The sequence below is a fragment of the Megalops cyprinoides genome, chromosome 17 (genome assembly GCF_013368585.1).
Source record: "Megalops cyprinoides isolate fMegCyp1 chromosome 17, fMegCyp1.pri, whole genome shotgun sequence".
In the NCBI taxonomy this organism is placed as follows: domain Eukaryota; kingdom Metazoa; phylum Chordata; class Actinopteri; order Elopiformes; family Megalopidae; genus Megalops; species Megalops cyprinoides.
The window spans coordinates 5,884,686-5,897,955 of record NC_050599.1 but is presented as its reverse complement, the minus strand read 5'-3'; the positions used below and the strand labels follow the sequence as shown (position 1 = coordinate 5,897,955).

The window sequence follows — 13,270 nt, the reverse complement described above, 5'->3', positions numbered from 1 at the left end:
TAATCTCATAAATGTTGTTTAGCAACAGGTTGAATGGGCCCCCTTTGTACCTGCTGAAACATGAACTCAGCCTGTATACAAAGGGGTCTGGCTGGGTGGGAGGTTAAACGGTTAAACGTTTCAGCTTGTACCCGCAGCCGTGCTGCGGTTACAGAAGCAGCTGAGCCTTTTCCTCATCACTGCAGTATATTGTCCTCATAAATGAGCAGATTTTAAATACACGTCCTGTCCTGTCCTCCTTAGGAGAGCGCTTTTTAGAGGCGGCGTACCGGCCCTCGTAACTGCTCTCCGAGCTGCTGAACTCTTAACCCCCGTCATGCTGATTCCCTCCTCCTCTATAAGGCAGTGTTCTATTTCTGTGGGCCTGGAAAATATGTTGTCTTATTCTGCTGGCTGCATCATGTGGAAAGGTCGCGAGGTCAGGAGCCGTAATTTTGCGAGGTCCTGGTTCGTAGGTACTTATTTGGGCAGTTGGACGGTCCGGCTTTGTTGTTGTTTCAGCTCCCGGGGTCTCCCCCTTTCATGTGGAATCATCTGGAAACCGGAAACAGGGGAGGACACGGAGAAGAACCTGTGAAGGCAGTGACATTCCTGCTATTATTAGCATTTGCATTAGCAAGAACAGTTACTGCGATGCAACAGGCTGTAGATGTTTCAACAGGACAGAGTGGGGGGGGGGGGGGGGGGGGGGGCGGGGGGGGGGGGGGGGGGGGAGTGGGCTTTGCAGGTTAGGACTATCTAAGGGATAATTAATATCTCTTTAACTGGGAGTTCACACTGTGCTTGTGTGGCTTATCGTGCTATCATTCGGCGGGGAGGTCATACGTTTGTCCTGGCTTATTGCGAGTTTTGACCATTTTTGGAGAAAACTTGGGTCCCGGGGAACCGTCAGCTGCAAGTGTGAAGGCTGGGCCCAGTGATCCCTGGCCCCTAATCTGCGGCAAACAAGCCTGTCAGGGAAGCGTTCGAAAACAGGACCCGCCGACCCGATCCAATCACACCGGGGCTGAGAGCTTCGGCTGTGCTTAGCTTAAATTCACGCAGTGAATTTGCACGACATAACCCCCCCCCTCCCTCGCCCCACCGTTTGATTGGAGCAGGTCGACGGGTCTCGGTTGTTCTGAAACTCGTTTCGGTGTTTGCTTTCCTGTTTAAGTAAGCACACCTAGAGCTTTTATGCTTTCCCTTATTTGAAGTCTATTTGATCAAAACAATAATTTTGCTTGCAATATAATATTTAGAAAGAACCCCACTGTGTCCGTGATACAACCTGTTTTATTTTAATATGGGCACACTTTACCAAGGATGAACGACAGTGTGTTTGTGCTTTGAAAACAAAGATTGTTTTTGTAAAATGACTGCGTCCATTTTCCACAAGATTGTTGCTAAATAACTCTCTGGAAAAAGAATATGAATTGGTATATGCAGTGGCTTTTGTGTGCCTTTTAAACTAATTGATTCCCCACTTAAGCCATTTAATATCAGATGAACTTTGATGTACTTTCAGCTTCTGCATATTTTATGTATCTGTTATGAGGAAATCTTCATGTGAAGAAAGCCAAAAGTCATCCATTTTAAACCAGGACTGAAATCGTTCACCTGTATTGCCATTTTCTTGCTAGAAGCAGAGTCGGGTAATACAGGTTTGTTTTCACTGGGCCTGATGGACAGTTGAGGAAAAATATTAGGTGTAAGCTAGCAGTTTAACTTTCTTGCTAGCTACTTGCGACAAGGGCTACAGCTGGATAGGAAAGTGTGTCTAGGCTAGTTATTTGTGCAGCATGTACTTGGACTAGTGTAGACAGTACATGTTTTATTTCATCATTTCCAGGCCAGTTCTATACAATGCTGCTTTGTACTATAGCGCTGTGTTCCATAGTTGTAGTCAGCGCCAGTGGGTTTTATCGTGTTTCTGTCTGCTTTGGTGCATCTTTGACTGCACTGACTTGTCTCTGCATGGAGGTTTTGCTGTCATTGTGTTACTGTCCGCACTGTTGTGTTACTGTCTGTGCAGATGATTTTGCAGCATAAGCATAGCACAAAGGAATGATACACAATGTAGTATTTGGTGCCCTCCATAAGGGTGTCAGTGTCAGTGACTTCTTTCCACACCGTCAAAGCCTTCACTCAGTTCTTCCAAGACGTCATCAAGGACTTTCAGCAGTTTCTGACTGGCTAAAAGACACAGTGCCAATCCATCATGGCCAGTCAATTATAATGTTCCATAACGCTCCGATAATGCATTTTGCTGCAGATTCAGAAAAATCACAGACTTTAAGATACAGGTGGATTTTAAAGGTCACAATGTCACTTTGCTGTGCTTTGAGGAGACTGATGAATTAAAGATTCCACTGCAGAGTAAAGTAATAATATTATGAGAGTCATGAACAAATAAGAATAATGAAAATAAAACCCAGAATCAAAGTGCTTCCCTTATATGGAGGGAGACCCTGGGCTGCGGTAAAGTTAGAATATGTGTGACGCAGGGAGCGGCATCTCTGATACCTTCCCTCAGGGGCCCGCTTAATCCCAGCACCCTCAGAAGAGCTCCCTTTTCCCATTTATTTAATTCAGAAGCGGTGAAATGCATTTCACGCGCAGGGGCCGTCTCAGGCCTCCTCCACACGTCATTTTTAAAAGAGGAATTCCCCATGATGCAGTACGGTAAATAGTGATAGTGCCCGGGTTCTGCACTGAACGGAGGGCGGTCTCCATATATGGCGGTGTGTCCTGCTCTGGTCCGCACCGGGGAGGGAAGCGGTCCAGCAGGCAGGGTCATCGCGGTCAGAGAACAGGACCCGGAGCTGGGAGGATTGCAGGTTCAGATCCCGGCTGGGGCATTTCAGATGTGCCCCTTGAAGAAGGTGCGTGCCCTGGATTGCTTTAGTGATTGTCAAGCAGCTTAAATATGCAATATGTAAAATTCAAGGTATGTTGTAGTCTGCTAGGAACAGTATCACAATAATCGCTTTTAGCATGATGTTCACTTTCAGCAGATCATACTGTTAGCATCGGAGGTGTTTTGGTGAAACACCATCTTCCAAATGAATCCACAACCTCGTAGCCTTGTAATTTATATTATTATGATTCAGAATAAATCTGGGCCAGAATAGTTTGTTGTAATTCCATCATAGCTTACAACTGTGTTCTCAGTGACAGGTGCATGGGGCCCCACTAGTACACTATGAACCAACAGATCCGTTTAGCAGCATTAAAAACGCGCTCTGCTTGGGCTGCTGGTCAGGAGACAGCCTTATGGTGTTCCCTGCTGCGTTGCTCTCAGCGTGCCCCGTTTGTGATGTAAGATTCGGACGAGGCACCGAAGAGACGGCAGAAATCTCTTGATGATTGTTCAGACACCAGAACAGAAGCGCGCAGATCGATACAAGCTCACAGGCCAGCATCGCCACGTCGCTCAGTGTTTGATATTCAAATCGCCGGCACTTAATGTTAATGCTCTCCTGTATTGTCAATGCAAATTCTCACACCTTTAAAGCCTGTAAAACTGGCTGTGGTCACTGTTCCAGTCCTAGAAAACCTGTCTGTAACTGCTGTACACAGCCACCTGTGTGCTTTTTACACACGGATCCTCATCCTTATCAAACAAAGAGGGCCGTCTGACATTTGTTTGCACTGCTTAAGTGAGCTGGTCCTCTGGTAAATACTTGTCCCCTTGAAGACTTTTATTTATTTACTTTTTTGTAAAACAAGGAAAGTTGGCAACTGCACATTCATATGAACAGTTCATTTGAAATGCATGCTAGTTTTAGGTAAATTCTGAGATCTGTGACCCCTAAACCCCAGTGCATCCCATGTGACCCTGTGATATTCAAACTGAGTTCATGGCGAGTTCATGGTTTCTCATATAATGTGCAATACATATGTATGTGTCGTTCTGTGAAGTCCTGTTTTTTAATGTCCTGGAAGAACACTCTGTCTGCACTTTATTTGCAGGGGAAGACCTTTATGCTTTGGATTTATGAGTGTATAATTATAGAACAACCAGATGTTACTGAAAAGTAGGCACATATCCAGCCTAAGTAGATAGCTATCACAATACAAACTGCCTCACTTCAGCGGATTGTTTCACTTCATGCCTTGTGAGCGAAATATCCCCTAGGATCTTCATTCCCGAGCGGGACGAGGGCTAAAGAGAGAGGTGTGTTGTGTTTAAGCTGGGCTTGGCCGCCTGCCGAGCTCCCCTCACACGCACAGAGGAACAGGACAGACAAGTACAGCGTGGAAGCCCGTCCGCAGCACCTCACGCTGCCCGGCAGAACCCGCCCGCTCCGTCCCCGCGTTACACCGAGAGCCGTCCGCTCGGGGAAACACGTACACATGCATTCTGGGCTATTCCTGACAGCCGCAGGAGAAGGTACGACGTTTTTTTTCCTCCTTTTGAAGAGGGGCCTAATTGTTCCTCTCCTCTCTGCCGGAGAACACAGTGAGTTGCTGTGGAATACTCTGTACAGCTGTTAGGTTTTTTTTTTTTTAATTTATGCAGGAAGTGAAAATTAGGCGTACTATTTCTGAAGATTACAGAATTGCATAATCAGTTCCTTAAGGGAAATTGTGCTGCCAGAGATGAAAGTGGATTTAAGATAGTTATTCTTAGATGAGGTGGTATTATGCTCTACGTGTGGCAGGCCATCTGCACGGATGGGCAGTGTAAGTTGGTGTGAGCATTATGTTATAGCAGCGTAACTGCCAGTGGGTGTGAATTACATAAATTGGAATTGCATGCTGTACTGTGGGTTATTGTGCCTTCCCTTTGTGAGCTGGAGCATACGGTTGCGGAATGGGATGTGGACATGTGGGTCAGATCATGGGAAAGCAGTACTCTGGAGGGGAAGCCCCTTGCAATATGCATGGCGTTTGTGTACCGCAGTCAAAGTACACAATTTTCTTTGTTTGTCTGGTGAACCAGGCGAGCATACTTAATGCACCTGAAACACGTCAGCGTCTAAATGTGTTTCCGTCCCTATTTATTTCTATTAAAACCGAACCCGGTGATAGCGATGACGTCGTGTGAGAGGCAGGCTGCTCGGGGCTGGAGCGCAGAGCGTCGGAAACAGTGCTGGAACATAGCAGCGGTCCCTCTGAGCTTAGCGCTTTAAAGGGAAATATGTGATATTCACTGGAGATGACAAGTCGTCATGAAGCCAAGAATACTTTGATGAACTGTGATAAGCAGCCTTGTCTCACCCTGTCATGGGCATAGGAGTTCTTTTAATAGGAAGGACATTGTCTCCCAAATACCCTGTTAATTGAAAAGAGATTGTGTAGATTACCGTACCCAAGGGCTCGGTCTCCTTAGTTGCACGTATCATCTCTGTCAGCTTGTTCGACAGAGCCGCTAAAGCCCTTTGAATTGTGTCAGGAACGGGTCTGAGTGCATCCTCCTTTCAGAGTATTTGAAAACCTGAGCTTTCTCACCCTTGATGTGCGCTCTTCATTTCTTTCTCATTTCCTCCCGAGGAACCGTCACCTGGTAACCGAACGCAGGGGCTGAGTGCACGGCTGGAGGGTTTCCTTTCAGGTGTAGCAGACCTCTGCCCCTGCTGCCTCTCTCTCCTTTCATTACGCTGATCACTGTTTCCCGTGACTTCTGACCTCTGAAGGGTGCAGCCTCTGACTAAATCAAATCTGGCCGCTGCTTCCCCGGTCTGTTCGGCAGCCCCGTTCTTAAACACAAGACAGGCAGGCGGTGATTTAAGGCTTTCGAAGGAGACAGCTCTAGGGCCCCTTAGCACCAGCAGAACGCTGTTTCAGCCGGCCGGTGTGCTGCGTTTATGTCAGATTACTGTCTAATGGCAGCACTGTGTGGAGTCAAACACCTGCATCGCACCTACAGTCAGTGGGTCCGCCCCTCCCTCCTGTCAGAGATTGTATTTAGTGTACATTTACAGCAAATGATCTTTTCCTCATATGATTGAGACTGGCCAGTGTTACAGGGTCGGGAGCAGTGTTATTTGTGTAGGCCCCATGCACTTTATCAACAGTAAGAGAGCGAGCCAAGCTAAAGTCTACAGAAGTGAATTAATACCACAGTACTAATAGCACTGTTAGACTAATAGAACTGCAGATTATTATAGGAACGAGCTGTGATCTAACCACTGTGGTGCTCCACCCTCAGCCTTAAATAGCAAATTTAAACAAGTGTGTTTTTTGTTTGTTGTCATTCTTCCAGTGTTTTTCAAAGATTTTAGTGATCGCTAAACTTGGGCCAATGCCCAAGAACCAGTGCGGCAGTGCAAGACCTCCTTAAATTTGTCACCCGCAGTGCAGCACAAAGTTTATTATTTGTTGATTTGGCAGATTGGCGTACAAGGCCATCATGGCACGATATGGAGGAAGTATGCTGCAAGACCACCGAGAGCAAGGGCACTGCCAGATCGCAGGGAACACATGAGCGATGAAAATGTCTCTGACAAGTTGAAAAGCAGAGCTCAAATATAAGCATATTAGCGGTAATTCAGCACACTGTACAAAAACGCTTAAAACTGGTCATAAAAGCAATATTACCTGGGCATAAGGACACCATTTCACAGCATAAAAACTCACTCATGGTTGGGTACATGCAGCTAAGCGCAGGTAAGTGTCCTGTCTGTGGCAGAAGATGGTTAACCATTGTGCAGTTTTGACAGGTTCCACCAACAGGGGGGTAGAGCGTTAAAGAGGTTAGTTTGGGATTTGTGTCTGTGGAGAGTAAGAAGAGGCAAAGAGCTGGACTGTAAGGTGTTGTGACAGATGGATTTTGTTCTTTCACAGAGTGAAAACTGATCTTGATCATCTGTCTGAGAGAATATTGGCTAGAAATACTTTAATGATCACAATTTTTTTTTCCCCCAACACAAAAGTTAGTTTTGTTTTTTCTGGAATGGGGGCAGCAGGACACCGGTGTCGGGGAGATCGAAGGGGGAAGCGAGGGGCAACAGAACCGTGGAGGGTCAGTCGTGAAGGGCGGTCGTTGCTAAAGAAGTGAAGTCTTTATAGAGCACTTCACAGCCGTCTTCCTCAGGGGGTATTTTGTAGCTTTACAAATGTAACACCGCCGGTAGCTGCAGACTCCACTTCCTGCTCATTCCGCCTGAGTTCATTTGCAAATCCACCTCCTTGGGAGAGGGCTGGCAATCAGACGCCCCTGATTTGCTCAGGTTTTACATTAGCCGGGGTAAATGCATTCTGAGCTCAACCGGTTTCCGCTGATTACTGTGGCTTCATCATAAAGTGCAATTAATTTCAGCCTTCCTGTGGTCAAGAGTTTCCTCATTTTTTTTCTTGCAAGTAGGAAAATGAATGTAAAAAGCAGAAAATGGAATGTTTGTAATGCAAATCAGCACAGATCAAGCCATATGTATTATTTATACATTATGATACACGGCTTCAGTATGCGTCTAGCATGCAGTATTGGATCACTCAAGTGCTGTGTTAAATTTCATCCAGTATAAGGATGCCTGTGTGACGGCAGGTAATGTTGGTGTTTTGGCACCATGTGACTACAGCAGTATAATGCATTATTGCTTTTATAGTTCATTGTTAAGATCTGCGGTTTATGTCAGTATGGTTGCTCTTATAAATTGCTCTTACCCATGTGCATGGTAAAACAGTTACTCCTCAGGGTTATATTTTAGCGGTGTTTGTCAGCTCTGTGCTGTTTTACAGTTAAGGGCTGTACGCTACCTACTGTATCCTCCCCATGTTGTTCTTATGGCTCCTACTGATATTCATGTAATGTAATACACTACAGTGCCCTTGTAAGTCACTTTGGATGAGATTGTCAAATAGATTGAGGAAAAAAATGAATAAATATCCATTTTATGTCAAATAAAATCTCCCACATTGAAGACTGTGCGGTCAAACGCCTACTTAGCCTTGCTTTCCTTTTGCGGCTTCTCTGTAGCCTGTTCATGCCCACCTGTTGTGCAGCTTGTTGTTTGAAAGGCTTTTCTATTTTTTGCCAATTACATTCACAGGCAGGTGCTCGTGATCCCCGCTCACGTTTCCGATTGAAACGCTTCCTCACATGTTTTCTGTAAGGAGATTGTATCATTAAATATAATGCGACATATTCTGAATGTTTTCCTGTCCTTGCCGCGCTTGCCGTGTCCTTGCCGTTGCCCAGGGGTCCAGCCTGTAATTTCAGAATGTGGCGTGGACCAGTGGATATTAGCCTGGCTTCCATTTTAAATACAGTTTGCCAGTGAATAACAGGGGAACGTGTTGCCATGCAGGGACCCAGAATTATCTCGTTGTGCGCGGCGTACATTTAACAGGACTATTTTTGGGCAAAAGGAAATGCATGAAAGAACGGTCTCGGACTCCCATCTTCCAGCAGGGATGACAGGCAGTGCTGTAAACAGAAAAAAAATGTACCTTTGTTTGTTTACCTGGGTTTTTGCTGCAGAGGAACATAGTAATTGAAATACTCTGTATTCATACTGCGAGATCTGTCTGTACGTGTCGGTTCAGTTTATTGTCAGAGCTTAGCTTTGTTAGGTAGAACTGTTTCAGTTATGCTTGGCTTAGTATGTATACTGTGTACATTACGTTGTTGCCTAACTTTGATGGTATGTTTTGAACATATATTTCTTGAACCTTAACGTTCAAGACGTTGCGCCTGTTGTGTGAAATCAGGCTGAGATTCAATCTAACCTCCATGAAATTCATCCTTAACTGTGAATAACAAATTTAGAGAAGTGAGCCGAGCTGTATAATCGAACAAGCCTTTCAGCACTTTCAAGATATGTTTCGTAACATTTCTGTTACTAAATGTGCAACCTGTGCCACACCCATAATTGCATTATCTGTGCAGCATGCGATTCCTGTGTCGGTTTTGTTATTCCCTGCAAGAAATAGCTGCAGGTTTGAAGGAGCATAATTCATTTTAGCGTGCATGTCTTTCTTTAGACACAAGCTCATTCAAAGGCATCTCACATGGTCTTATTCTGCGTTGTATCAGCCCAGCCTCAAACCTCTCCGGCAATTTAAATAATTCCTTTTCTGAGGTTTCAGATCTCGGCCTCTTTGATTGTCCGACGCGGCGCAGACAAACAGCAATAACGACCAGGGGCTTAATTTAGTTTTCGTCTGAACCCAGTGTCTCGAGCAGCTTTGCGTTAAAACGGAGGTATACCTCCCCGAGAAGTTAAAAGGTGCGGAAGCAGGGTTGATAATGGCTAATGACGTGCGTTGTAATTTCCTGTGATCAGTGTACGTGACATCAAAAGGGGGACCCCCTCCCAGCCCTGTCATCTGCAGCTGGCCCTCAGAGCAACATCCTGTCCGCTCAGCCCGGCCTGTTTACCAGCGAGAGCGCAGACAAAACGGACACTTTGCATACACACCACCCAGAGGAAGCTTCGCAGATTCCCGGAGGGACAGCTTCCAGATACGCCGACATGACAAGTTTATGCCAGAGTGTTATTTTCTCTTTCGGAGATTAAAGCCCAGGGTGGAACAGTGAGGGCTCGACGGGTCCGGGGTGGAACAGTGAGGGCTGGGCGGGTCCGGGGCGAGTCGGTGGTTTGGCACTCCTGTGGACGACAAACAGATGGGCGTCCATTTGAAGGTGCACACACACACACACACACACACACACACATACACACACACACACACGCACACACACATTTACATGCACACGTATACACACGTACATGAACCCACAACTCTTGCTCTCACAACAAATGCTCAACTCTCACAACAAATCAAATGCTCATATTGTAAGGTATTATAGGTATTATGCCGCTGACATGGTTAACATGTGCGTATCAGTAGGCGTAGAAAGCGCTGTAGCTTTGCCAGGGTCGTTGTCAAGGTGACATGGCAGTCAGAGACAAGGCCATTGGAAAAAAAAAGGTTTGACTTGCATGTTACTCATTCTCACATGTGTGGAACTCTTCTAATAAGGGAGAAGAAGCTGTATAAACGAATGATATGTTAAAAAAACATGTCTAATATGTGAAAGTAAAGTCTTAAAAATGAATAATAGTAGTAACTACTAGTACTACTATTACTACCAATGATGATATGACCTATTATTATCGTTATCATTATTATTATTATTATTATTATTGTTATGTGGGATATACTACATTAGGAACATATGGAATATCCCAGGAGAACTTTTTGATGTTTATTCACCATTTTCTTAATTTTTTTATCTTTCAGACATTTGAGCAGCCATGACAAAATCATATGAATTCAACTGGCAGAAGCACCTCCCAGATTTCATGCAAGAGGGGGCTCCGTTCGACAGATATGAGGAGGTAAGAAACTCAGGCAAGCCTGTTTGGCTTCTCACTAATGGCTCTCTCATTGGGCCATTTGATAGAACAATCCAGTCCATTTAGTGCATGTAATATTTCCCTTTAGTCGCTTTGAGAAATATTCGGGGACAGAAATACAGTAGTGAATGGTGTGTAAAACTGCTCAGACTTTTATTCCGTTGTTTTATTTTTTCATGTCCTCTGTTTTGCTGAGAATTTTGAAAGGAATGATTTTTGGGAGGAATGTCCACTGCAGCCCCAGGGGTGGGATACTCCTCAGAATTAGAATGTGAATACGGGGTATTTGCTGTGTGTGCGGAACGGCACGTCTGTTATTTCAGTTGCACGTTACACCGTGTGTTATAATGCAGTATTGGATATTGCCTTCTTCCTGAGTCAGGCTTACCAGACATATCAAACAAATGAAAAGTGCTGTTATTTCGAACCTGTTTTTGGCGACAGGTGGCTTTCTCTGTCTCCTCACAGTCTAGACCTGAGAAAACATTTTCAGAGATATCTCCGGTCTGCCTTTGGAGTTTCTTTTCATTTTTTTCAGTCACACCATTGTTACCTTAATGGATGCATCACAGTTTGCTGCGTCAAAAGTTTTTGGTATTGTTAGGTTGCCTGCATTGATCAGTTCAACTTGGATATTTCAGAAAAGAATATATTTCTAAATGTCTGCACTGCTTTACCATCTCCACTGCAGCCAGAAAGTGTACACTCTCCACCATCTCTACTACAGCCAGAAAGTGTACCCTCTACACCATCTCTGCTAAAAACAGAAAGTGTACCCTGCATTAATATTCCACTCTGTAGCCAAAATGTGTGCATTTACACTTGCATTTTACATTTTTGTCATTTATAGCAGATGCTGTTACCCAAAGTGCCTTACAAAGTTGTGGACCATTAGATTGAAAAGAGGCCTATTAAACTTGCAAATTCTTCTTTTAAGATGAACTTGTTCATGCTTGAATTAAACTAACAGAATCAAACCAAAGATCATGTAAAGTGTTTGTTCTTTTTGGACTTTGAGTCCTACTCTTATGTTGTACCTGCCTCAGCTGTGCATTATTATATTACATTACAAAGTATTACTTCTTTTTTAACAGAAAGATTTTTGCTTTTGTAGAGAAAAAGCTGGATGGTGCATAATGGATGTTCTCCTTTTGTAATCTCACATCTCATTAACTGAATTGCCCTGCAGGGATGATTCTTGATTAACACCATAGATGCGTTGCCTACCATGAAATATGTAAATAAGGTACAACTCTCCACAAGTGCAGTTACTTTTCATTTAATTCCCATAGTGCGACAGATGCCACAGTTAGGCGGCCACACCCTGTCAGATCACCCTAACCAGTAACAAAGCAGCAGTTATGCCCACCTCTCACCCTGTCCATTACAAAGGGGTCCCATTGTTCCTGAAAATCTGTAAATATATTCATCTTGGAAAGTCATAGAGTTTCCCAGTGTCCTTGAAAATTGGACAAAAAAAGAATAAGATTGTGAAGTTGTGACACCACAGAAAGTTTTGGTGCATCTCCACTTGCGGATTAAAACTACTGCACTTAAAAGTAAATAAATCTGATTTTTCTTTTTATCATCTTGATTTCATTGACATAGTTTAGATTTGTTTTCTGTTAAAGGTCAGCAGGTTCTTGTATGTCAGTGTGTGCAGGGGTAAGATTTCTCACCATTTTTATTGAATATGTATTACTGTTGTAAAAGACTGTCTGGAAACTACTTAAAACATAGGAATAAATCTTTGCAAGGGGTACACTTCTAATGACAAATGAAACAAATTCTAGTGACACAAGTGTCTAGAGGTAATTAAGAGGCAAAACATTTTAAGTGATGAATTAGCTGCTCTTAGAGCACAGTGCTTGGCACTGTTGATGCTGCTCAGGTTGAAAAGAAATACTTTAAGCTAAAAAAAAAAGTATCAAATTACTGTATTTGGAAAGAAAATTCCATTTGAAATATAAAATGCCAAAACTTATATGTCTGGTGTTCCAAGCCTCCAACTAATTTTACAGACACAAAGGGATAAGAAAAAAATCCTACAGTTCAGCACCACCATGATTTAAGGAGTGTTGGATAACCTCTGTGTTTGTTAAACCTGACAAACATGATTTATGTCTGTATTATCTCATACCTGAGGATGATAAATCCACATTCTTTCATAATTTAAGCAAATTCACCTTATTAAACAAGAAGTAAAAAAAAATAAGGAATGAGGTTTAAAAGGTTGAATAAGTCAGTGAGTTTAATAAGAGCATGTCTGGTGGCATATGGCTGTTGCAGAAGGAAAGGTTTTTGCAGAAGGAAATTCACATATCAATCACAAATATCACATAACGTGCATGACCAGAGTGTCATCATCAATTACTAACACAGGGCATAGCAACTTAAACTGTAGTGTAAACTGCTGTACAGTATTTATCAAATTGAAAGGGGCTTACATGTGTAGTCACCCAACTTGGTGCAATTCCTGCTGTCGTTGTGCTGATACCTACCCTAGCAGTCTGTCGCAATCAGGAGCCTCATAGACCAGCCCACCCAAAAATCATGTGAGCTGCTGTCAAAGCACAGTGCAACAGCCATAGCTTTCACAAACTGTCACAGGTTAACTCTGCTTTGGAGGATAATGTACGCTGACGTCGAATCCACAGACTTCTGCAGGAAGGGGCTGTTGCTAATATTCCAGTGGCTGTGATGCCACTTGCTTTCCATATCGTTTTGGCAAACATCCTCATGTGTTTCGCTGGGAAGTGCCCGCAGTGTCTGATGATTTGGTGATTTTTAGTGATACGGAACAGCTGCTAGTTCTCTGCCACATGCGTATTCTCCAAGCTCACAGGGCTTTCTGGTTTATCCTGTGTTACAGCCATGCACATACCATTCCAGTCAGCATCACATATCCATCACATAGATATACAGACGTAGACATATCACATATCTGTCCATCTCTTCCCCACTTAAAAATTGCAAGGTTA

General features: G+C 43.8%; 1 protein-coding gene across 4 annotated transcripts in view; it reads left to right on the top strand.

The window, feature by feature from the left end:
• LOC118791910 (1-phosphatidylinositol 4,5-bisphosphate phosphodiesterase beta-4-like) overlaps nt 1–13,270 on the top strand; it is a 90,781-nt gene that overhangs the window by 26,914 nt on the left and 50,597 nt on the right. For all 4 annotated transcript variants that reach the window (XM_036549424.1, XM_036549426.1, XM_036549423.1 and 1 more), the window contains exon 4: nt 10,174–10,271. In XM_036549424.1, the coding sequence (XP_036405317.1) occupies nt 10,188–10,271 (84 nt within the window). In that variant the 5' untranslated portion in view covers nt 10,174–10,187. The remainder of the gene's footprint in view (nt 1–10,173; nt 10,272–13,270) is intronic.